Source organism: Notolepis coatsorum (assembly GCF_963971535.1).
Source record: "Notolepis coatsorum genome assembly, chromosome: 1".
Lineage (NCBI taxonomy): Eukaryota > Metazoa > Chordata > Actinopteri > Aulopiformes > Paralepididae > Notolepis > Notolepis coatsorum.
This window is the reverse complement of record NC_140165.1, coordinates 252,622,309-252,648,492: the sequence shown is the minus strand read 5'-3', so window position 1 is coordinate 252,648,492 and position 26,184 is coordinate 252,622,309. Positions and strand designations below refer to the sequence as shown.

General features: G+C 43.4%; 1 protein-coding gene across 1 annotated transcript in view; it reads right to left on the bottom strand.

Annotated features, from left to right (window-relative positions):
* Positions 1-18,826, bottom strand: part of col4a3 (collagen, type IV, alpha 3) — a gene marked incomplete at its 5' end in the record, with an annotated part of 152,226 nt that extends 133,400 nt beyond the window's left edge. Inside the window, 2 exon segments of the mRNA XM_084309789.1 lie at positions 12,416-12,469; positions 18,146-18,826. Coding sequence (XP_084165915.1) covers positions 12,416-12,469; positions 18,146-18,826 — 735 coding nt within the window.
* Positions 18,827-26,184: the final 7,358 nt, after the last annotated feature.

Below are 26,184 nucleotides of genomic sequence, written 5' to 3'. Positions count from 1 at the left end.
CACGTCTGTAGAGGAGCTTCAGCAGAGTGGTGCCCATGCTGCCCCCTGGTGGATCTAATGAAGCATCGCGTCTACAGAGGAGCTCCAGCGGAGTGGTGCCCACGCTGCCCCCTGGTGGATCTAATGAAGCATCGCGTCTACAGAGGCGCTCCAGCGGAGTGGTGCCCACGCTGCCCCCTGGTGGATCTAATGAAGCATCGCGTCTATAGAGGAGCTTCAACAGAGTGGTGCCCACGCTGCCCCCTGGTGGATCTAAAGAAGCATCGCGTCTATAGAGGAGCTTCAACAGAGTGGTGCCCACGCTGCCCCCTGGTGGATCTAAAGAAGCATCGCGTCTATAGAGGAGGTTCAACAGAGTGGTGCCCACGCTGGCCCCTGGTGGATCTAAAGAAGCATCGCGTCTATAGAGGAGCTTCAACAGAGTGGTGCCCACGCTGCCCCCTGGTGGATCTAATGAAGCATCGCGTCTATAGAGGAGCTTCAACAGAGTGGTGCCCACGCTGCCCCCTGGTGGATCTAAAAAAGCATCGCGTCTATAGCGGAGTGGTGCCCACGCTGCCCCCTGGTGGATCGAATGAAGCATCACGTCTATAGAGGAGTGGTGCCCACGCTGCCCCCTGGTGGATCTAATGAAGCATCACGTCTATAGCGGAGTGGTGCCCACGCTGCCCCCTGGTGGATCTAATGAAGCATCGCGTCTATAGCGGAGTGGTGCCCACGCTGCCCCCTGGTGGATCTAATGAAGCATCACGTCTATAGAGGAGTGGTGCCCACGCTGCCCCCTGGTGGATCTAATGAAGCATCACATCTATAGAGGAGTGGTGCCCACGCTGCCCCCTGGTGGATCTAATGAAGCATCACGTCTATAGAGGAGCTCCAGCAAAGTGGTGCCCACGCTGCCCTCTGGTGGATCTAATGAAGCATCACGTCTATAGAGGAGTGGTGCCCACGCTGCCCCCTGGTGGATCTAATGAAGCATCACGTCTATAGAGGAGCTCCAGCAAAGTGGTGCCCACGCTGCCCCCTGGTGGATCTAATGAATGGCTCTGGGCACAACATGTCTTGGCATCAGTGCAACTATATACGTCCACATTCCTTTCTCCAGGTCCGGGACGACGACACCTTTGTCTCCAATAAAAGGCAGCAATCAGTCAAACGTCAGGCCAGAGCCGCTGAAAAGACTCTGTTTCTCCGCTCTCCCAGTTTGGTCCCAGTCAGGACAACAGCTGCATGACCAGATAAGATTACAGACACATAGAGAGTCAGAGCCAGAAACACATAACATGAGAAGATACCCCCCACACACACACACACAGGCACACACACACACACACACGCACGCACGCACACACACACACACACACACACACACACACACACACACACACACACACACACACACACACACACACACACACACACACACACACACACACACACACACACAGGCACACACAGGCACACACAGGCACACACACACGCACACGATCATCCTAAACTGAACACACGTGAGATCACTGGGTTCATCTTGTGGGTGGTCTCGGCCCTGGCGACGGCTGCCTAGCAACCACATCTAAACGGCCACATCAGTTCACACGCACACACACACACCCATGGTGCGCCGTGGGTTTGGTGTGTAAACAGTACTTACAGTAAGTACTATTCATATAGGAACCATACCATACACTATAGTATGCAGTGTGTCACACCATACGAGCGTGCATGTGCACGTGCGCGTCCCGGCCACGGAGGACCTCACGCCGTTCCTGTACTAACGGGTTTCGCTCACGTGTGCTCGAACATGCAACATGCAATCACTCACACAGCACGTCAACCTGCCGGTTTTAATAGTATATATAGTCTGGAGAGAAGACACCACCCTGATTTAATGAAGATCCACTTCCTAGCTCCATCTTACAACGCCTGCTTCCACTAGCATCTTCTTCTATGATAGGTAGTCTAGTTCTTCTATGATAGTTCTTCTATGATAGTTCTTCTATGATAGTTCTTCTATGATAGTTATTCTATGATAGATAGTCTAGTTCTTTTTTTTTATCCACTTTTTCTCCCATTTTCTATATTTTCTCCCATCCCAATTTCGTATCATCCAATTCAACCCTCCCCTGTCACGAACGTTGTTTCTTGCCTCCCACAAGCCGGCTGCAATGTGGACTAAGTCATACATAGCACAAGTCCCCTCCGGTACTTGAGGTAAGAGCAGCCGCATCTTTTCACCTGCGCAGCTCGATCTCTCAGTGTCGAGGAGTAACACGTGGGAGGCTCACGCTGCCCCCGACACTTCCTGATTCTACTGCGCAGGCGCACCAACCGACCTGTAGGAGTCGCTGTCCACAACGCCCGATCCCCACCCATCAGTTTCCCACCCCCTAATACGGCCAATGTGTATTAGTATGAACGACCAGCTAAACTGAAAGCAATATGGAGCGCTGGGCTCGAGCAGGCGAGCCCAGCGTCTCCGCATTCGTTGCGAGCGCCTTGCCCACTACGCCACGTAGCCGCCCTAGATAGTCTAGTTCTTCTATGATAGTTCTTCTATGATAGTTCTTCTATGATAGTTATTCTATGATAGATAGTCTTCTATGGTAGTTATTCTATGATAGTTATTCTATGGTAGTTCTTCTATGATAGTTATTCTATGATAGATAGTATTCTATGGTAGTTCTTCTATGGTAGTTATTATATGATAGTTCTTCTATGATAGTGCTTCTATGATAGTTCTTCTAAGATAGATAGTATTCTATGATAGTTCTTCTATGATAGTTCTTCTATGATAGATAGTTATTCTATGATAGTTCTTCTATGGTAGATAATCTTCTATGATAGTTCTTCTATGATAGTTCTTCTATGATAGTTATTCTATGATAGTTCTTCTATGATAGTTATTCTATGATAGTTCTTCTATGGTAGATAGTGTTCTATGATAGTTCTTCTATGGTAGATAGTCTTCTATGGTAGATAGTCTTCTATGGTAGATAGTCTTCTATGATAGTACTTCTATGGTAGATAGTCTTCTATGGTAGATAGCCTTCTATGATAGCTATTCTATGATCGTATTTTTATGGCAGGGGTTCCCAAAGTTTTCAGGCCGCGACCCCCGAAATAATGGTGTCAGAGAGCCGCGACCCCCACTATTATAGGAGGTGGTATACACATTTTTTTAAGTAAAAGAAATTATAATAATTTATCTAACCCTAACTAACCTTACTGTCATGCACTTGTCCTAATATACTAACCTACACTGTAGCACTCAACACTTTGATGAACATTGTTACTCAGCTGCTGTGCCCTTCCTGATGACTTGTCGTACAGAACTTGTAAGTCGTTTTGGATAAACGCGTCAGCTAAATGACTAAATGTAATGCACTAATAAGCATTGGAAGCTTTTAACCAGGGCCGAAATGGGTAAATGCCAGTGTTTGTGATGGCATCACAAATTATTGTTAAAACAACAGGCTAGCATATGTCAATGATTAGCAACAACACTGATTTTGATGGATTTTTAGTTTTTTGTAAGGGTCCCGCCTCCACCAATCACATGCGGCTCCCTTTGTGTGTGTGAGAGAGAGCGAGAGAGAGAGAGAGAGAGAGAGAGAGAGAGAGAGAGAGAGAGAGAGAGAGAGAGAGAGAGAGAGAGAGAGAGAGAGAGAGAGAGAGAGAGAGAGAGAGAGAGAGAGAGAGAGAGAGAGAGAGAGAGAGAGAGAGAGAGAGAGAGACAGTTTTCCAACTTGTGTGCGTTTGGACTGCGTTACCCTCTGTTGCAGTGATCTCCTGGTTGTTCCCCACCTATGGTTACAGTATATAACTATCGTGCCACTGCAACTAGAAACACTGGCCTGGCCTGGTTCTAAGTTCAGTGGCCTGACTGCAAAAAAACAATTAATATTTAAAAAATGTTATGAAATCAATACATTCTGGAAATCATCTCACGATCCCCCTGCGTCTCTTTGGGAACCACTGTTCTATGGTAGATAGTCTTCTATAGTAGATAGTCTTCTATGGTAGATATTCTATGATAGTTATTCTATGGTAGATAGTCTTCTATAGTAGATAGTAGGGATGTCCGATATTATCGGCCGATATTGGCATTAAAATGTAATATCGGAAATTATCGGTATCGGTTTAAAAAAAAAATATATATATTTATTTTTTTACATTTATTTAACCTTTATTTACCTAGGCAAGCAAGTAAGAACAAATTCTTATTTTATTTATTGTGAAAAGTATGCATAATGTTGTGTTTTTTTGGAGGGGGGGACCCCGCATATATCGGTATCGGTTGATATCGGTATCGGAAATTAAGAGTTGGACAATATCGGTATATCGGATATCGGTAAAAAAGACAACATCGAACATCCCAGATAGTCTTCTATGATAGTTATTCTATGGTAGATAGTCTTCTATGATAGTTCTTCTGTGATAGATAGTATTCTATGATAGGTAGTCTTCTTCTATGATAGGTAGTCTTCTATGATAAGTAGTCTTCTATGATAGGACTATAACGTATATCAGTTAGGTTACAGGTCCCCACCTACTGTTTACTTCTACTCAAAGTATTATATTCAGATGATATTTTCTTTATCTTTTCTCTTCATCTATTGCCTATAATTGTTTTATTGTAATGTATATATATTAAGGCTGTCAAAGTTAACGCATCATTAACGCGTTAACGCACAATTCTGTTAACGCCACTATTTTTTAAGGCACGATTAACGTTTTAGAAAAAAAACTAAAAAATTATTTAGACTTCACTCAGGTGTATTATTGATACTCTCATTGATACTATGTTTGTTTCTGACTCAAAGTGTGTGCACTTCCTGCATACTGTAGTTGTGTTGTATGTTACTTCCTGCATACTGTAGTTGTATTGTATGTTCCTTCCTGTATAGTTGTGTTGTATGTTACTTCCTGCATACTGTAGTTGTGTTGTATGTTACTTCCTGTATACTGTAGTTGTGTTGTATGTTACTTCCTGCATACTGTAGTTGTGTTGTATGTTACTTCCTGCATACTGTAGTTGTGTTGTATGTTACTTCCTGTATACTGTAGTTGTGTTGTATGTTACTTCCTGTATAGTTGTGTTGTATGTTACTTCCTGTATAGTTGTGTTGTATGTTACTTCCTGTATAGTTGTGTTGTATGTTACTTCCTGTATACTGTAGTTGTGTTGTATGTTACTTCCTGTATAGTTGTGTTGTATGTTACTTCCTGTATAGTTGTGTTGTATGTTACTTCCTGTATAGTTGTGTTGTATGTTACTTCCTGTATAGTTGTGTTGTATGTTCCTTCCTGCATACTGTAGTTGTGTTGTATGTTACTTCCTGTATAGTTGTGTTGTTGTATGTTACTTCCTGTATAGTTGTGTTGTATGTTACTTCCTGTATAGTTGTGTTGTATGTTACTTCCTGCATACTATAGTTGTGTTGTATGTTACTTCCTGCATACTGTAGTTGTGTTGTATGTTACTTCCTGCATACTATAGTTGTGTTGTATGTTACTTCCTGCATACTGTAGTTGTGTTGTATGTTACTTCCTGTATAGTTGTGTTGTATGTTACTTCCTGTATAGTTGTGTTGTATGTTACTTCCTGTATAGTTGTGTTGTATGTTACTTCCTGCATACTATAGTTGTGTTGTATGTTACTTCCTACATACTGTAGTTGTGTTGTATGTTACTTCCTGCATACTGTAGTTGTGTTGTATGTTACTTCCTGTATAGTTGTGTTATATGTTCCTTCCTGTATAGTTGTGTTGTATGTTACTTCCTGTATAGTTGTGTTGTATGTTACTTCCTGTATAGTTGTGTTGTATGTTACTTCCTGTATAGTTGTGTTGTATAGTTGTGTTGTATGTTACTTCCTGTATAGTTGTGTTGTATGTTACTTCCTGTATAGTTGTGTTGTATGTTCCTTCCTGTATAGTTGTGTTGTATGTTCCTTCCTGTATAGTTGTGTTGTATGTTACTTCCTGTATAGTTGTGTTGTATTTTACTTCCTGTATAGTTGTGTTGTATGTTACTTCCTGTATAGTTGTGTTGTATGTTACTTCCTGTATAGTTGTGTTGTATGTTACTTCCTGCATACTGTAGTTGTGTTGTATGTTACTTCCTGCATACTGTAGTTGTGTTGTATGTTACTTCCTGCATACTGTAGTTGTGTTGTATGTTACTTCCTGCATACTGTAGTTGTGTTGTATGTTACTTCCTGTATAGTTGTGTTGTATGTTACTTCCTGTATAGTTGTGTTGTATGTTACTTCCTGTATAGTTGTGTTGTATGTTACTTCCTGTATAGTTGTGTTGTATGTTACTTCCTGTATAGTTGTGTTGTATGTTACTTCCTGCATACTATAGTTGTGTTGTATGTTACTTCCTGCATACTGTAGTTGTGTTGTATGTTACTTCCTGCATACTATAGTTGTGTTGTATGTTACTTCCTGCATACTGTAGTTGTGTTGTATGTTACTTCCTGTATAGTTGTGTTGTATGTTACTTCCTGTATAGTTGTGTTATATGTTCCTTCCTGTATAGTTGTGTTGTATGTTACTTCCTGTATAGTTGTGTTGTATGTTACTTCCTGTATAGTTGTGTTGTATGTTACTTCCTGTATAGTTGTGTTGTATAGTTGTGTTGTATGTTACTTCCTGTATAGTTGTGTTGTATGTTACTTCCTGTATAGTTGTGTTGTATGTTCCTTCCTGTATAGTTGTGTTGTATGTTCCTTCCTGTATAGTTGTGTTGTATGTTACTTCCTGTATAGTTGTGTTGTATTTTACTTCCTGTATAGTTGTGTTGTATGTTACTTCCTGTATAGTTGTGTTGTATGTTACTTCCTGTATAGTTGTGTTGTATGTTACTTCCTGCATACTGTAGTTGTGTTGTATGTTACTTCCTGCATACTGTAGTTGTGTTGTATGTTACTTCCTGCATACTGTAGTTGTGTTGTATGTTACTTCCTGCATACTGTAGTTGTGTTGTATGTTACTTCCTGTATAGTTGTGTTGTATGTTACTTCCTGTATAGTTGTGTTGTATGTTACTTCCTGTATAGTTGTGTTGTATGTTACTTCCTGTATAGTTGTGTTGTATGTTACTTCCTGTATAGTTGTGTTGTATGTTACTTCCTGCATACTATAGTTGTGTTGTATGTTACTTCCTGCATACTGTAGTTGTGTTGTATGTTACTTCCTGCATACTATAGTTGTGTTGTATGTTACTTCCTGCATACTGTAGTTGTGTTGTATGTTACTTCCTGTATAGTTGTGTTGTATGTTACTTCCTGTATAGTTGTGTTGTATGTTACTTCCTGTATACTGTAGTTGTGTTGTATGTTACTTCCTGCATACTGTAGTTGTGTTGTATGTTACTTCCTGTATAGTTGTGTTGTATGTTACTTCCTGTATAGTTGTGTTGTATGTTACTTCCTGCATACTGTAGTTGTGTTGTATGTTACTTCCTGTATAGTTGTGTTGTATGTTACTTCCTGTATAGTTGTGTTGTATGTTACTTCCTGTATAGTTGTGTTGTATGTTACTTCCTGTATACTGTAGTTGTGTTGTATGTTACTTCCTGCATACTATAGTTGTGTTGTATGTTACTTCCTGCATACTGTAGTTGTGTTGTATGTTACTTCCTGCATACTATAGTTGTGTTGTATGTTACTTCCTGCATACTGTAGTTGTGTTGTATGTTACTTCCTGTATAGTTGTGCTGTATGTTACTTCCTGTATAGTTGTGTTGTATGTTACTTCCTGTATAGTTGTGTTGTATGTTACTTCCTGTATACTGTAGTTGTGTTGTATGTTACTTCCTGCATACTGTAGTTGTGTTGTATGTTACTTCCTGTATAGTTGTGTTGTATGTTACTTCCTGTATAGTTGTGTTGTATGTTACTTCCTGTATAGTTGTGTTGTATGTTACTTCCTGTATAGTTGTGTTGTATGTTCCTTCCTGCATACTGTAGTTGTGTTGTATGTTACTTCCTGTATACTGTAGTTGTGTTGTATGTTACTTCCTGCATACTGTAGTTGTGTTGTATGTTACTTCCTGTATACTGTAGTTGTGTTGTATGTTACTTCCTGCATACTGTAGTTGTGTTGTATGTTACTTCCTGTATACTGTAGTTGTGTTGTATGTTACTTCCTGCATACTGTAGTTGTGTTGTATGTTCCTTCCTGTATAGTTGTGTTGTATGTTCCTTCCTGTATAGTTGTGTTGTATGTTACTTCCTGTATAGTTGTGTTCTATGTTACTTCCTGTATAGTTGTGTTGTATGTTACTTCCTGCATACTGTAGTTGTGTTGTATGTTACTTCCTGCATACTGTAGTTGTGTTGTATGTTACTTCCTGCATACTGTAATTGTGTTGTATGTTACTTCCTGCATACTGTAGTTGTGTTGTATGTTACTTCCTGTATAGTTGTGTTGTATGTTACTTCCTGTATAGTTGTGTTGTATGTTACTTCCTGTATACTGTAGTTGTGTTGTATGTTACTTCCTGCATACTGTAGTTGTGTTGTATGTTACTTCCTGTATAGTTGTGTTGTATGTTACTTCCTGTATAGTTGTGTTGTATGTTACTTCCTGTATAGTTGTGTTGTATGTTACTTCCTGTATAGTTGTGTTGTATGTTCCTTCCTGCATACTGTAGTTGTGTTGTATGTTACTTCCTGTATACTTCCTGTATACTTATACAACGTTACACGCTGAAACTCACCCCAGTCTCCGCGCGCCGTTGGGCGATCATCGTCGAGTAGAAATTTTATCATTATGGGATATATTATTACCCGGTCCATCTCCAGCTTGTATAATGGTATATACGTCCAAATCATGTTGTTTATCGAGTTATTGGCAATCGATCGCTATGTAGAGTGACGAGCTAGAGTCACGGGACATGTACCGAGTGGCCGGAAGCAATACGGACGTCTAGCAAAACCTCTAATGCGCTTCCTGTTAAGCGCTTGCGCCGATCGGCCACCAGATGGCGCTCCTGAACCGCCAGAGAGCTCAGTGGGTCCTGCTGGTGGATCTCAGGCCAGCGGAGGGACATTATGAATCCGATCGCAGATTTTTGAAATATTGATATAAAGACGACGTACAGCGTCCCCCGGCAACTTTAGCATGGCCAGCAAAGACGTCTAAAGACGGCTCCCGGCAGTCAAAGTGTTAATATTTATTTCATGAAATAAGTAAACATATCTAGAGTTCTCTCTCCTGATTGAAAATGTATTTCCTGTTTATTGCAGAGTGGAAGGACTAGGAGACCCATGTTACCCATGATGGCTGTCAGAATGTTGAGTTATTTAACACTTAGCACCTTTGACTTAAATTAGAGACAACATTCTTATTTTTTGTGATCATCAATTTTCAAAGATACTTCTGTACTTTGCCGTTCAGTCACTTAGTGACAACCATCTACCTCTTCACCTCAGCTTCATCAAATGCAAGTAGAATAAAAGAAGAAGAAGAGAAGAAGAAGAAGAGAAGAACAAGAAGAGAAGAAGAACAAGAGAAGAAGAACAAGAGAAGGACAAGAGAAGAAGAACAAGAGAAGACAAACAAGAGAAGAAGAACAAGAGAAGAAGAACAAGAAAAGAAGAACACACGAAGAACAAGAGAAGAAGAGAAGAACAAGAGAAGAAGAAGAGAAGAAGAAGAACAAGAGAAGAAAAAGAAGATAAGAAGAAGAGAAGAAGAACAAGAGAAGCACAAGAGAAGAGGAAAAAGAGAATAAGAACAAGAGAAGAATAAAAGGAGAAGAAGAACTAGAGAGAAACAAGAGAAGAACAAGAGAAGAAGAACAAGAACATCTAGACTAGTCTAATGCGATTTTTTTCAGGCCTTTTCTGCAGACATGAGACGTATTTAACCCCTGCCCCTGTCTCTCTGAGTGTATATATCGATATATAGACATTCCAGTGACCTTCTACCTCATACTGGACATGAGCACCACCGGTTCCATGGAACAGCTTCATACCACCTTCTGTCTGGCCTGCAGCGTCGAACCAGACCTGCTCTGCCATGACCTATTCTGAGTGGTTCTCCTGCCCCCCGGGGCAAATGGCCCTGAGCCATCGTCTTGTATCTCATCCTGTATACCAACGCTTGCAGTAGTTCTTAGCTCTATTTACTACTTAATTTCACAATTTTCTTATATACTTTGATTCTATTGTCTCCATGTATGCATAAGCATATGCTTATGTATTTATTGCTCCAATTCCACCCACTACAAACACAGGAACTCTATAACCCCTGTCCCCATCTCCCCATCTCTCTGAGTGGTTGTCTCATAGTGTTGACCAAGGTGGTGGATGTCTCGGGGTGATGGCCAAGATTATAGTGACTGTTCTACCCCCACATTGGTTATGTGCACCATTGAGGTCATGGATCAGCTTCATAACGTCTTCTGTCCGACCTACAACGTCTAAACCATGCCTGTTCTAGTTCATTGCTGGGTTAAGTACTTCTATTCTATTCACATATATGCTTACTACATGTATCTATTCAATTCACATATATGCTTACTACATGTATCTATTGCTATGTCCGCCCACCACAAACATGCAAACTGTCTAACGCCTGTCCCCGTCGCCCTGTCTCTATGTGAGTGGATGTCTCGTGGTGATGACCAAGGTGGCGGATGCCAAGATGATGTGATCCTCTCTACGTCGCCCCCATACTTCAAATGGATCCGAACGGAATACATACTCATGTGCAAACGGAATATGACTCTGATATTTTGAGCTCCGAGCCTTGACATTTAGCCTTTATTCTATTTTCACACTAGCGCTCGCTTCCCTATGCTTTCTCTTTTGTTGTTGTTGTTCTTAGCTCTATTCTATTTAAATCTGTACCCCAGTTGCTATTGCATGTACATATTTGTGTTTTATTACACGTATATGTACATACATACGAACTATTTCGCCTGTTTTATTCTCCACCCATCGATCAACCATAGCAACACTATTATCACCGACAACTAAGAAGGGAGATCCCCCCTTGAACGGTCCTTCTAAGGTTTCTCTCGTCCACATTGCCTTTGGTGCTTTTTTCTATTTGCTAGTTTTTTTTGTGAGTTTTTCCTTACCTTTGCCGGGGTATGTCTGAGAATGTTGTTTTGGATTTCATGTTGTGTTTTTTGTTCTTGATTTATTGTGATGTTTCTTCTTGACTTGTTTAAAAAGAAGACTTGTCCAGGCCATGGGGACATTAATGTGTGATTGCAGGCTTTACAAATACATTTGATTTGATTTGATTTGAAGTTCAATAAAATGAAACCAATCGTACAACAACTACGGACGATAATTCAGAATTACGCATTGAGATCAGTGTATTGATGGATCTTGTGTTTCAGACAAATTCCCAGCTTCACCTGCTGCTGTGATAGAAGACCACCAGCAGAGGGCAGCAGTGTCCTGACAAAAACACCACTTATAGTGTCAGAAAGGATGCTCTTATTCCACACTCCCTCACAAATTAGGTCATTATGTTAGTGTGTGTGTGTGTGTGTCTCTCTCTCTCTCTCTCTCTCTCTCTCTCTCTCTCTCTCTCTCTCTCTCTCTCTCTCTCTTTTCTCTCTCTTTTTCTCTCTCTCCTTGTTCAGTCTGGAGCCACAAGCACAGAGAGGCGACCAGGCAGCGTCTATTCGAAACCCAAACGGTTCATGCGTTTTGCTAATCTGATTGGCCACTGACGTTTCTGGTCATGTGACATGTGCGCCCGATCGTGTGCCGCCTGTGTCTTTGCCCATTTCCGGCTCTAACAGCCTGCAAACTACCTAACGCCTAGTTTATCACTGGTTAAGCTTAGGCGGCTCTTTCGAAGTTGGTTAAGGTTAGAGTTTGGAATCAGGGCTGGTGTTCTATCGCCCTGCTCTAAGACAAACTCTAACCTTAACCAACTTCGAAAAAGTGCCTAAGCTTAACCGGCGAATTGGTGCGACCAGAAACAGCAGTGGCCAATCAGAGCGCAAAAAGCGAACGTGGAAGCATGCACCGTTTGGGTTTCGAATAGACGCGGCCAGGGAGATATCAGTCTTACTAGGCTTCAGGTCAAGAGAGATATTAGTCTTACTAGGCTTCAGAACAAGGGAGATATTAGTCTTACTAGGCTTCAGAACAAGGGAGATATCAGTCTTACTAGGCTTCAGGTCAAGAGAGATATTAGTCTTACTAGGCTTCAGAACAAGGGAGATATCAGTCTTACTAGGCTTCAGGTCAAGAGAGATATTAGTCTTACTAGGCTTCAGAACAAGGGAGATATCAGTCTTACTAGGCTTCAGAACAAGGGAGATATTAGTCTTACTAGGCTTCAGAACAAGGGAGATATCAGTCTTACTAGGCTTCAGAACAAGGGAGATATCAGTCTTACTAGGCTTCAGGGTTAAATGTGTGGAGCTGCTCACCTTGCCGCCTTTGACTCCGTCACAGTGACATCTGGACTTCCCACTGCAGTGGCACTAGAGAAACACAATGTCATGGATTAGTGTGGATTACATTAGTCATACAAATAATATCTCCTGGTTCATCTACAAGACAAGCAGCTAGTCTCCTGGTTCATCTACAAGACAAGCAGCCAGACTCCTGGTTCATCTACAAGTCAAGCAGCCAGACTCCTGGTTCATCTACAAGACAAGCAGCTCGTCTCCTGGTTCATCTACAAGACAAGCAGCCAGTCTCCTGGTTCATCTACAAGACAAGCAGCCAGTCTCCTGGTTCATCTACAAGACAAGCAGCTCGTCTCCTGGTTCATCTACAAGACAAGCAGCCAGACTCCTGGTTCATCTACAAGACAAGCAGCCAGACTCCTGGTTCATCTACAAGACAAGCAGCCAGTCTCCTGGTTCATCTACAAGACAAGCAGCCAGACTCCTGGTTAATCTACAAGACAAGCAGTTAGTCTCCTGGTTCATCTACAAGACAAGCAGCCAGACTCCTGGTTCATCTACAAGACAAGCAGCTTGTCTCCTGGTTCATCTACAAGACAAGCAGCCAGTCTCCTGGTTCATCTACAAGACAAGCAGTTAGTCTCCTGGTTCATCTACAAGACAAGCAGTTAGTCTCCTGGTTCATCTACAAGACAAGCAGCCAGACTCCTGGTTCATCTACAAGACAAGCAGTTAGTCTCCTGGTTCATCTACAAGACAAGCAGCTTGTCTCCTGGTTCATCTACAAGACAAGCAGCCAGTCTCCTGGTTCATCTACAAGACAAGCAGCCAGTCTCCTGGTTCATCTACAAGACAAGCAGTTAGTCTCCTGGTTCATCTACAAGACAAGCAGCCAGTCTCCTGGTTCATCTACAAGACAAGCAGCCAGTCTCCTGGTTCATCTACAAGACAAGCAGTTAGTCTCCTGGTTCATCTACAAGACAAGCAGTTAGTCTCCTGGTTCATCTACAAGACAAGCAGTTAGTCTCCTGGTTCATCTACAAGACAAGCAGCCAGCCTCCTGGTTCATCTACAAGACAAGCAGCCAGTCTCCTGGTTCATCTACAAGACAAGCAGCCAGTCTCCTGGTTCATCTACAAGACAAGCAGTTAGTCTACTGGTTCATCTACAAGACAAGCAGCCAGTCTCCTGGTTCATCTACAAGACAAGCAGCCAGTCTCCTGGTTCATCTACAAGACAAGCAGCTCGTCTCCTGGTTCATCTACAAGACAAGCAGCCAGTCTCCTGGTTCATCTACAAGACAAGCAGCTTGTCTCCTGGTTCATCTACAAGACAAGCAGTTAGTCTCCTGGTTCATCTACAAGACAAGCAGTTAGTCTCCTGGTTCATCTACAAGACAAGCAGTTAGTCTCCTGGTTCATCTACAAGACAAGCAGCTTGTCTCCTGGTTCATCTACAAGACAAGCAGCCAGACTCCTGGTTCATCTACAAGACAAGCAGTTAGTCTCCTGGTTCATCTACAAGACAAGCAGTTAGTCTCCTGGTTCATCTACAAGACAAGCAGCCAGACTCCTGGTTCATCTACAAGACAAGCAGCCAGTCTCCTGGTTCATCTACAAGACAAGCAGCCAGTCTCCTGGTTCATCTACAAGACAAGCAGTTAGTCTCCTGGTTCATCTACAAGACAAGCAGCTTGTCTCCTGGTTCATCTACAAGACAAGCAGTCAGACTCCTGGTTCATCTACAAGACAAGCATCCAGACTCCTGGATCATCTACAAGACAAGCAGCCAGACTCCTGGTTCATCTACAAGACAAGCAGCTAGTCTCCTGGTTCATCTACAAGACAAGCAGTTAGTCTCCTGGTTCATCTACAAGACAAGCAGTTAGTCTCCTGGTTCATCTACAAGACAAGCAGTTAGTCTCCTGGTTCATCTACAAGACAAGCAGTTAGTCTCCTGGTTCATCTACAAGACAAGCAGTTAGTCTCCTGGTTCATCTACAAGACAAGCAGCTAGTCTCCTGGTTCATCTACAAGACAAGCAGCTAGTCTCCTGGTTCATCTACAAGACAAGCAGTTAGTCTCCTGGTTCATCTACAAGACAAGCAGTTAGTCTCCTGGTTCATCTACAAGACAAGCAGTTAGTCTCCTGGTTCATCTACAAGACAGGCAGCTAGTCTCCTGGTTCATCTACAAGACAAGCAGTTAGTCTCCTGGTTCATCTACAAGACAAGCAGCCAGACTCCTGGTTCATCTACAAGACAAGCAGTTAGTCTCCTGGTTCATCTACAAGACAAGCAGTTAGTCTCCTGGTTCATCTACAAGACAAGCAGCCAGACTCCTGGTTCATCTACAAGACAAGCAGTTAGTCTCCTGGTTCATCTACAAGACAAGCAGCCAGACTCCTGGTTCATCTACAAGACAAGCAGCTTGTCTCCTGGTTCATCTACAAGACAAGCAGTTAGTCTCCTGGTTCATCTACAAGACAAGCAGCCAGACTCCTGGTTCATCTACAAGACAAGCAGTCAGACTCCTGGTTCATCTACAAGACAAGCAGCTTGTCTCCTGGTTCATCTACAAGACAAGCAGCCAGTCTCCTGGTTCATCTACAAGACAAGCAGTTAGTCTCCTGGTTCATCTACAAGACAAGCAGTTAGTCTCCTGGTTCATCTACAAGACACGCAGCCAGTCTCCTGGTTCATCTACAAGACAAGCAGTTAGTCTCCTGGTTCATCTACAAGACAAGCAGTTAGTCTCCTGGTTCATCTACAAGACAAGCAGTTAGTCTCCTGGTTCATCTACAAGACAAGCAGCCAGTCTCCTGGTTCATCTACAAGACAAGCAGTTAGTCTCCTGGTTCATCTACAAGACAAGCAGTTAGTCTCCTGGTTCATCTACAAGACAAGCAGCCAGTCTCCTGGTTCATCTACAAGACAAGCAGTTAGTCTCCTGGTTCATCTACAAGACAAGCAGTTAGTCTCCTGGTTCATCTACAAGACAAGCAGCTTGTCTCCTGGTTCATCTACAAGACAAGCAGCCAGACTCCTGGTTCATCTACAAGACAAGCAGTTAGTCTCCTGGTTCATCTACAAGACAAGCAGTTAGTCTCCTGGTTCATCTACAAGACAAGCAGCCAGACTCCTGGTTCATCTACAAGACAAGCAGCCAGTCTCCTGGTTCATCTACAAGACAAGCAGCCAGTCTCCTGGTTCATCTACAAGACAAGCAGTTAGTCTCCTGGTTCATCTACAAGACAAGCAGCTTGTCTCCTGGTTCATCTACAAGACAAGCAGTCAGACTCCTGGTTCATCTACAAGACAAGCATCCAGACTCCTGGATCATCTACAAGACAAGCAGCCAGACTCCTGGTTCATCTACAAGACAAGCAGCTAGTCTCCTGGTTCATCTACAAGACAAGCAGTTAGTCTCCTGGTTCATCTACAAGACAAGCAGTTAGTCTCCTGGTTCATCTACAAGACAAGCAGTTAGTCTCCTGGTTCATCTACAAGACAAGCAGTTAGTCTCCTGGTTCATCTACAAGACAAGCAGTTAGTCTCCTGGTTCATCTACAAGACAAGCAGCTAGTCTCCTGGTTCATCTACAAGACAAGCAGCTAGTCTCCTGGTTCATCTACAAGACAAGCAGTTAGTCTCCTGGTTCATCTACAAGACAAGCAGTTAGTCTCCTGGTTCATCTACAAGACAAGCAGTTAGTCTCCTGGTTCATCTACAAGACAAGCAGCTAGTCTCCTGGTTCATCTACAAGACAAGCAGTTAGTCTCCTGGTTCATCTACAAGACAAGCAGCCAGACTCCTGGTTCATCTACAAGACAAGCAGTTAGTCTCCTGGTTCATCTACAAGACAAGCAGTTAGTCTCCTGGTTCATCTACAAGACAAGCAGCCAGACTCCTGGTTCATCTACACTAACATCCCACTCTAAGATAAGATAAGATATTCCTTTATTGATCCCCTTGGGGAAATTCAGGCATCATAGCAGCATGGGGGGGAGGGGGGGGTACAGGTAGTAAAACAACAACACAGTGTACAGGTAGTAAAAACAACACAGGCAGTGTAAACAATTTGGTCAATATGGTCAATATAATTTACTATCTGACTAGCTGAAGAAATATTCACATTATTTACAGTGTCACATAAGGTGCAGTATGCATAAGGTAGTGTTATAATTTACTATCTACTGAGTATACATTATTCACAGTATCACGGTATCCACTGAAATATACATTATTCACAGTATCACAGTATCCACATAAGGTGCAGTAAGCCTAAGGTAGTGTAGGTTGTCCTCCTTGGGTTCCTATAAGTCCCAGGTCAATGTCTGGTAGCAGTCGCTGTCGCTGCCCCCTGTTGTGGAGCCTGATGGCCGCTGGTATAAAGGACTGTCCGAGGCGGTTAGTTGAGTGTCGTGGGGGAATGAGTCTGTGGCTGAACGAGCTTCTCATCTTGACTAGCTCGTCGTAGAGGGGGTGGTAGGGGTTCTCCATGATGGCAGCCAGCTTCCTTATCATCCCCCTCTCTGCCATCACCTCAAGTCTAGGTAGCTCGACTCCCACCACGGAGCTAGCCTTCCTCACCAGCTTGTTGAGCTTGTTGGTGTCCCTTGAGTTGATGTAGCCTCCCCAGCATGCCACAGCATAGAAGAGGATGCTGGCCACAACAGACTGGTAAAAAGACTGCAGCAGTCTGTTGCACACATTGAAGGACTCCTATAGCGGCAACATGCCAGAATGCCGCTTCTTGGTGTAGACGGGGAGTGAATCCATACGCGCTCAACGTCCAAAGAAATAGTTTCCCACACATTAAGCTCCGTTATCAGACACCGATGTGGTGACCCGATTTAATTAGAATAAGTAGGTTACATGGGAGGGTTGATCACAGTGATCCTAAAACGTCATATAACCTGGTCTAATTGCTTAAAGTGTAATCTAAACAGTTTCCGAAAGCGTCCTGAAGCGGTAAGAAAATCATATGCTTTTCCCCATCGGCTACCGCCCAACAGGTGATTCCTATCACCTATTTAATGATCTCTGCCGCGCCATGGCCGATCACCTGACAGGTGCCGGTGATCCACTCCCAGCGCAACAGAGTCCACCCAACAGGCTACACAGAATCATAACATTCCCCTCAATCATTACATTCCCATAAATCATTACATTCCCATAAATTGTAACCTTCTATTGATAATAATAATGATAATAATGATAATAATAATACTAATAATAATAATAATAATCAATAACAAAAAACACTCATTCGGCCTTTACACCGGCCCCTAATTGTGCCTACACAATTACAAAATATGGTCGGGCGAGTGTTCATTACAGCTGGCAATCCTCCTTTGACTCCAGTAGTAGGCCCTTGTTATCCGGAAAGGTTTCCAGGATCCGTCCAAGCGGCCAGGAATTCGTGGGCGCTGTGTCGTCCACTATGACCACCAAGTCACCAGGGGCGAAGTTCTCTTTCTATTTATGTTATCAGCTGTGCCGTGGCAGATTCACCTGTCACGTGAATCACCACAATACAACTGAGAACATTCCACGTCACAAAATAAAAAATCTTCAAGTTGATCCACAATCCACTTCACTCCAGAGTTTGCCATGGTGGTGCATTGGAATGACGATGTGAATCAAAACACCACTCATGTTCTTTCCACTTTCTTTCTTTTGTGATACACCCTGTGATGGGGTATGTACCAGACACAGCCATCTTTCCTTGGTTCTTGAAGAGGTACCTTCTCTGTGGTCTTAGGTATTCCATCCTCTTTCCTCTTCGATCTTACAGTCTTCTCTCTGCTCTTAGATCTTCCTGTTTTCTTTTGCAGGCTCATGGCTCGTTGTGTTGCCACCTGTCTGTACTCTGCATGGTACCCTTCATCCTTCCTCTTCTTTTGCAGGTGCATGGCTTGTGTCGCCACCTGTCTGTTGTTGCGTGTCATCACATCTCCTTTCCGAAAGGAGAGTGGCAAGTTATACTGACCATCTTTTAAGTTTATCGAACTGTTGGTGATGGCTTTGGGTCTTCTTGTCACATCCACCACGTTGACGTTCAGTGGACCATATCTTCTTGTCACATCCACCGCGTTGACGTTCAGTGGACCATAGACCGCCCATCCCAAGAGTGACCTTACAGCATATGGTCCGTCATCCTGGCTGTTCACTATCTGCCGAGGCTCCATGGCTCTCGGAGTATTGACTCCAATCAGAAGCTTTACATCTGAGTCAATGTAAGTGATGTGAACATCCTTCAGGTAGGGCCATTTCTTCAGTTCCTCTTGAGTAAGGATGTTTTCTTTTGACACTGGGATTGCTGGTTGAGTGTATAGCGTAGGCAGTGCAATAAATGTGTCATCATTGATGTTGCCTACCTCCAGGCCTGAGATCTCATATGCTGGGACATGTTTCTCTTGTGCCATTGTCTTAAGGAGAATTGATGTTTTCCGGCCCTTAGCGTTCAGCTTCCTCATGAGGCTCTCTGTGCAAAAGGATGCCGAGCTGCCATGGTCCAAGAAGGCATATGTCGTTACATACCCACTTCCGTCAGCCTGTTTCACCTTTACTGGCACGATGGGTAAAGCACAGTCCTTACCGGCCCCATTATGTTCACCAAGCCTCACCAGAGCACTACCCACAGTCTTCTTGGTCAGGGGTGGTGTCCTCTCCTGTCGAGGTGATTTCCATTCCATTGACCCGACTGTTCCTTTTTGCTCATCCGGTCCTTCTTGGTCATTTGTCTCTATGTGTAGCAGAGTCAGGTGTTCTTTCTGACAATGCTGACACCTCATCCGCTGGCTACAGTGCCTACTGAGATGTCCCTTGGTGAGACAACCAAAACAAAGTCCTTTCACCTTTAAGAACTCTATTTTGTCTAGATGTTTCTGAGCTCTTATCCTCCTGCAGGCTTCAAGTGAGTGATCGCCTGCACAGTACAAGCAAGGAGTTCTAAAAGCCACAGAGCCATCTGCCTTGCATCCTACATTACCGACGGTTGGCGGTATGTTTGTGACTGGTGTCACTGTCGTGACGAAGCTGCTTCTCTCTTTAACCGGTGCAGCCGCTGTTCCTGCTCTTGTTTGCCATACAGAGGCTGCAGTCTTGAGGTACCTTGGGGCAGCTCCGTCAGGACTGTAATCCTGAATATTGCCCCACAATGGGTCGGAGGCGATTTTGGCTTGTTTCTCCAGGTAAGCCACAAGGTCCTTGAATTTGGCTCTTTGCCCAGTGCGCTCCTGGATGTCGTAGGCTGTTGACCTCCACCTTTCTCTGATCCTAAAGGGTATCTTGGATAAGATCAGTCGTAGGTTAGATGGATTGTCCAGCTCATCCATATAGTGGAGCTCCTGCATTGCATTACTGCATCCTCTCAGGTAGAGGGCGTAGGCGCGCAAAGCCTGACTATCCTCCGGTTTGATGCTGGACCAGTCCAAGGCCTTCTTTATATAAGCATTAGTTATCCTTATTTCATCACCGAAATTCTCTTTAAGTAGTCTTTTGGCTTCCACATATCCATCCTGTGGATGCATGTGTAGGCAGCTCCTCACAAGATCTTTAGGTTGCCCTGTGGTGTATTGTTCTAAAAAGTAGAGTCTATCTTGCTCGCTGGTGGTTCTATTTTCTATGCCATACTCGAAGGCTCGCATGAATGACCTAAAGTTCATAGGATCTCCGTTAAACATGGGAATCTCCCTGGTTGGGAGTAGCGCCAGATTCTGCTGTGAGACAAGTATATCTGCAATGTCGTTCTGCCTTGCCATGACATTTGATAGAACCTGGTCTGTTTGGGTTTGACCCTGTTGTCCTGCAGTAGCTCCAGATGGTTGTAGCTGAAGCTGCACAGGGTTCTGATGCCGATATGGAGCATGTGGTTGTTGCCAAGGTTGTGGCTGAGGTAGCACATATGGTGGTGGTCGATACTGTACAGGTGGTAGTGGCTGTATATATGGCTGTTTGGGTCTCACTACTTGTGGAGGCCTCTGTTGTTGTTGTTGTTGTTGTTGCTGTTGATGCTGTTGTGGTTGCTGATGTTGTTGTTGTTGTGGTTGCTGCTGTTGTTGCTGCTGTTGTTGTTGTTGTTGTTGTTGTTGTGGTTGCTGTTGTTGCTGCTGCTGTTGTTGATGCTGTTGTTGTTGCTGATGTTGTTGTTGTTGTTGTTGTTGTGGTTGCTGTTGTTGCTGCTGCTGTTGTTGATGCTGTTGTTGTTGCTGATGTTGTTGTTGTTGTTGTTGTGGTTGCTGTTGTTGCTGCTGCTGTTGTTGATGATGTTGTGGTTGTTGTTGTTGTTGTTGTTGTTGTTGTTGCTGCTGTCGTTGTTGTTGCTGATGTTGTTGTTGTTGTTGTTGTTGTTGTTGTGGTGGTGTGTGCGCCCATGCATACTGGTCCAAGAGCTGTCTTTGCACAGGGATTTTTGGAACAGCATTTATGGATGCATATTCTACCGTGGATTGCAATATCGGTAGTCCTTCTGAGGTGTCTAGAGCATGTGCTTGGTCAACATAATCATTCATACCATCTCTAGGTTGCATCTTGTACACATATCCGTCCTCTTGAGAGGGTGGCTGGTTAATTTGTGATGGATACCTCGTGGTTCTAGATGAGTTGGTTTGTGATAATGTCTCATACTCATCCAGTATCTTGAGTTTGGCCGCTGATACAGCCATGTCTGTGTCAAAGTCGAGTTTATCCTTCTCAGCCTTTAATTTAGCCTTGGCTTTAGCCTCCTGCAGACTTAATTCAGCTATGGCTTTAGCTTTATTTAGATTTGTTTCAACCTCTAATTCAGCCTCCTTTAGGCTAGCCTGCAGACTTAATTCAGCTATGGCTTTAGCTTTATTTAGATTTGTTTCAACCTCTAATTCAGCCTCCTTTAGGCTTATGGCTTGTCTGGCTGAAAGTGCAGCGGCCTTTGCCAGAATGGTGGCCCTCTCGTTTTCAGCCCTTCGACGGGCGGCAGATAACCTGGATGATTGGCTTTTACTTGATGATTTGGATGATTTGGATGATCTTGATGGGGCCCTGGAAACGCTATCCTCTGGGCCTATTGTAGCCTGAAGGTCCCTTTCCAGCTCATCTTGAGTCTCTACTGGAGACTCTTGGATCCCAGACCCAGTTGGACTTTGGGCTGGAGTTTGCCTTTCCTTATTCCCTTCCATCAACCATTTTTCCATCACATTAATAAATGCATTGAATTCATCTATTCTTGGTTTATACCGTTGTGTTTCATCCTCATCGCTTTCCTGTAAATACGGCTGTACAGACTCAATTGCTGACTTAAAAGCACTGAGTGTCTTATTGAACAGTGCCATGTCCGTTCTTACTCCTTGTTCATCATTTGATTTCATCATCAGAATAATCTCATTTTTCTTGCGGGTGCATGCTGCAAGCCTGGCTTTACGTGATGCCATTAGTTGTTTCAGCTCAATATCCGCTTGTGTCAAATCCATATTCTCTGTTTCAATATCCGACATCTTGTCTATATTTATCCACCAGTTCTTAAGACAGTTTTATAATTTGGCTTATATTCCACAGCGCCGCTTGCGCGCGCCACGTACGTGGTAGTGTCTATTCCATTCATACATTCTACTCACGCACGTTCCCTTTGATGTCCTCGAGCCGGGAGGGAAGATCCTCCCCTCTTGGTGGTGATGCTTTTTTTGATCGATCCTGTAGCTGATCACAGGCAGCGATGTCCTCGGGCTGTGATCATTCACTGTGCTGATGTGGATCGATTCCTTCCTGCTGATCGCTGTTCTTTGATTGTCTCTCACAACAATGCTGGCCCCTTGTTGTCAGTCCTCTTGCGAGTCCTCCTCTGGTGTTGTGCTTATTGACGCGCGCCTCTGCCTTGGGTCGCGTCAATATCTGCGCGAGTCCTCTTTCACTTTATTGAAGCTGGTTGGGGTTCAATAAACGCGATTTTCTTACTTAATATAGCGGCAACATGCCAGAATGCCGCTTCTTGGTGTAGACGGGGAGTGAATCCATACGCGCTCAACGTCCAAAGAAATAGTTTCCCACACATTAAGCTCCGTTATCAGACACCGATGTGGTGACCCGATTTAATTAGAATAAGTAGGTTACATGGGAGGGTTGATCACAGTGATCCTAAAACGTCATATAACCTGGTCTAATTGCTTAAAGTGTAATCTAAACAGTTTCCGAAAGCGTCCTGAAGCGGTAAGAAAATCATATGCTTTTCCCCATCGGCTACCGCCCAACAGGTGATTCCTATCACCTATTTAATGATCTCTGCCGCGCCATGGCCGATCACCTGACAGGTGCCGGTGATCCACTCCCAGCGCAACAGAGTCCACCCAACAGGCTACACAGAATCATAACATTCCCCTCAATCATTACATTCCCATAAATCATTACATTCCCATAAATTGTAACCTTCTATTGATAATAATAATGATAATAATGATAATAATAATACTAATAATAATAATAATAATCAATAACAAAAAACACTCATTCGGCCTTTACAACTCCTCAGGAAGAACAGCCTGCTCTGTCCCTTCCTGTAGAGGGCCTCTGTGTTATCCGACCAGTCCAGTTTATTGTTCAGGTGTACCCCAAGGAACTTGTATGAGTCCACCATCTCCACATCCACCCCTCGGATGGAGATGGGAATCGGGGGGGGCCTCTTCTTGCCCCTCCGGAAGTCCACCACCAGCTCCTTGGTCTTACTGGTGTTGAGTTGGAGGTGGTTGCTGTCGCTCCACCCCACAAAGCTCTCCACCAGGGCTCTGTACTCCTCCTCATCATCGTCGGTGATGTAGCTTACGATGGAGGAGTCGTCTGAGAACTTCTCTACCTCTTGCCTCGCTAATAAATACACTGAACCATAATTCTGGTGCTCTTGTGTCTCGGGGTGTCAGCCTGACCTCCTGACTATCTTATTAAACTCGATTGTGGGACGGAAACAATGTCATATTATGGTGAAACATTTTGTACTGAGGACTGAGATACCGTACAAGGCCCTCATGATGACGTGGCAGCCCTCCCTACTTCCCCATTTCCCTATCAGGAATGCACCTGATTGGATAAATGACATGCTGGTGCTCTAGTGGCTGAATGTTATCTATCGCACCATCTATCAAAACACAGCATAATGTCATTAACATGTGTGTCAGGGATTGCAGGGAGTAAGGGTGGGAGGGGCTGTGGGCTATAGGCTACAGACAACACTAATCTAAGAGGAAATCAACCACAGGGCAACAGACAACACTAATCTAAGAGGAAATCAACCACAGGGCCACAGACAACACTAATCTAAGAGGAAATCAACCACAAGGCTACAGACAGCATTAATCTAAGAGGAAATCAACCACTAGGCTACAGACAACACTAATCTAAGAGGAAATCAACCACAAGGCTACAGACAACACTAATCTAAGAGGAAATCAACCCCTAGGCTACAGACAACACTAATCTAAGAGGAAATCAACCCCTAGGCTACAGACAACACTAATCTAAGAGGAAATCAACCACTAGGCAACAGACAACACTAATCTAAGAGAAAATCAACCCCTAGGCTACAGACAACACTAATCTAAGAGAAAATCAACCACAAGGCAACAGACAACACTCATCTAAGAGAAAATCAACCCCTAGGCTACAGACAACACTAATCTAAGAGAAAATCAACCACAAGGCAACAGACAACACTAATCTAAGAGAAAATCAACCCCTAGGCTACAGGCAACATTAATCTAAGAGGAAATCAACCCCTAGGCTACAGGCAACACATCTAGCACTGCCAGCCCCAGGCCCACAGTTCTATAATAAAGCCTGTATGTTGTATTCTTCCATTGTTAAAGTCAAGTCTAGTTAAGTGCACCTTTATTAATCCCCTTAAGATTCATAGCAGCATGGGGAGGGGGCAGGACAGGCGGGACAGGTAGTAATAATAATAGAACATAAAACATAAGAAGGTTCAATGAACACATTTTTTTTTGCATGGAATGGATTGGAACCCAGCTCATCCATACACGTGCACACACACACACACACACACACACACACACACACACACACACACACACACACACACACACACAAACACACACACGCACACAAATACACACACGTACACACACTCGCGCACACACACACATGCACGTCAGAGAGGAATAGTCTGGCCAAGCCAACCACAATATTTCCAAATATGAAGAGGATTTCCTGCTCAGGTGGAATGAAAGACACACAACATGGGTAACACATACAGTACCGACACAAAGACACACAACATGGGTAACACATGCAGTACGACACAAAGACACACAACATGGGTAACACATGCAGTACCGACACAAAGACACACAACATGGGTAACACATGCAGTACGACACAAAGACACACAACATGGGTAACACATGCAGTACCGACACAAAGACACACAACATGGGTAACACATACAGTACCGACACAAAGACACACAACATGGGTAACACATACAGTACCGACACAAAGACACACAACATGGGTAACACATGCAGTACCGACACAAAGACACACAACATGGGTAACACATACAGTACCGACACAAAGACACACAACATGGGTAACACATGCAGTACGACACAAAGACACACAACATGGGTAACACATACAGTACCGACACAAAGACACACAACATGGGTAACACATGCAGTACGACACAAAGACACACAACATGGGTAACACATGCAGTACCGACACAAAGACACACAACATGGGTAACACATGCAGTACGACACAAAGACACACAACATGGGTAACACATGCAGTACCGACACAAAGACACACAACATGGGTAACACATACAGTACCGACACAAAGACACACAACATGGGTAACACATACAGTACCGACACAAAGACACACAACATGGGTAACACATGCAGTACCGACACAAAGACACACAACATGGGTAACACATACAGTACCGACACAAAGACACACAACATGGGTAACACATGCAGTACCGACACAAAGACACACAACATGGGTAACACATGCAGTACGACACAAAGACACACAACATGGGTAACACATACAGTACCGACACAAAGACACACAACATGGGTAACACATGCAGTACCGACACAAAGACACACAACATGGGTAACACATACAGTACCGACACAAAGTCTATACAGCTCTGTTTCCCACAGAGACGTGTTATTTGTTCTGTACTACTTGTTTTAAATATTCACTACACACAGACACAAAAACACTTGTAGACTTGTAGACTCTTGTTGGGTTCACAGCCACAACACTAGCTGTGATCGATGATCACATTAGATACAACACTAGTTGTGATTGATGATGATGACGTTAAATACAACACTACTACATATGACTTGACTACAGTACGTGCATCCATGCACACGTACACACACACACACACACACACACACCTACACACACACCTACAAACATGTGCACATACACATTATATTGCCATGAATTACGGAACACACACATGCACACATGTACAATTATTGTAATGTGATGTAATTATTGTATGATTATGTAAAGAATGTCACTATTAATGTATTTAACCTCTTTAGCCCGATGGGTCCGGTACCGGACACAAAATTACATCACGCCATAAATCCATCTCTACAGACTGTATGAATTAATGTTGTGTTTTCTTTTTTTAATGTAGCCAAGAGTAAAGACCCTAACCCTGTCAAAACAGAAGTCATAGTGTATATTTTTCAGCAATACGTTTGTTTACCAATAGGTAAAGTGTTATTAGTGAAATATGAGTTTTGGAAATGTATTCAGA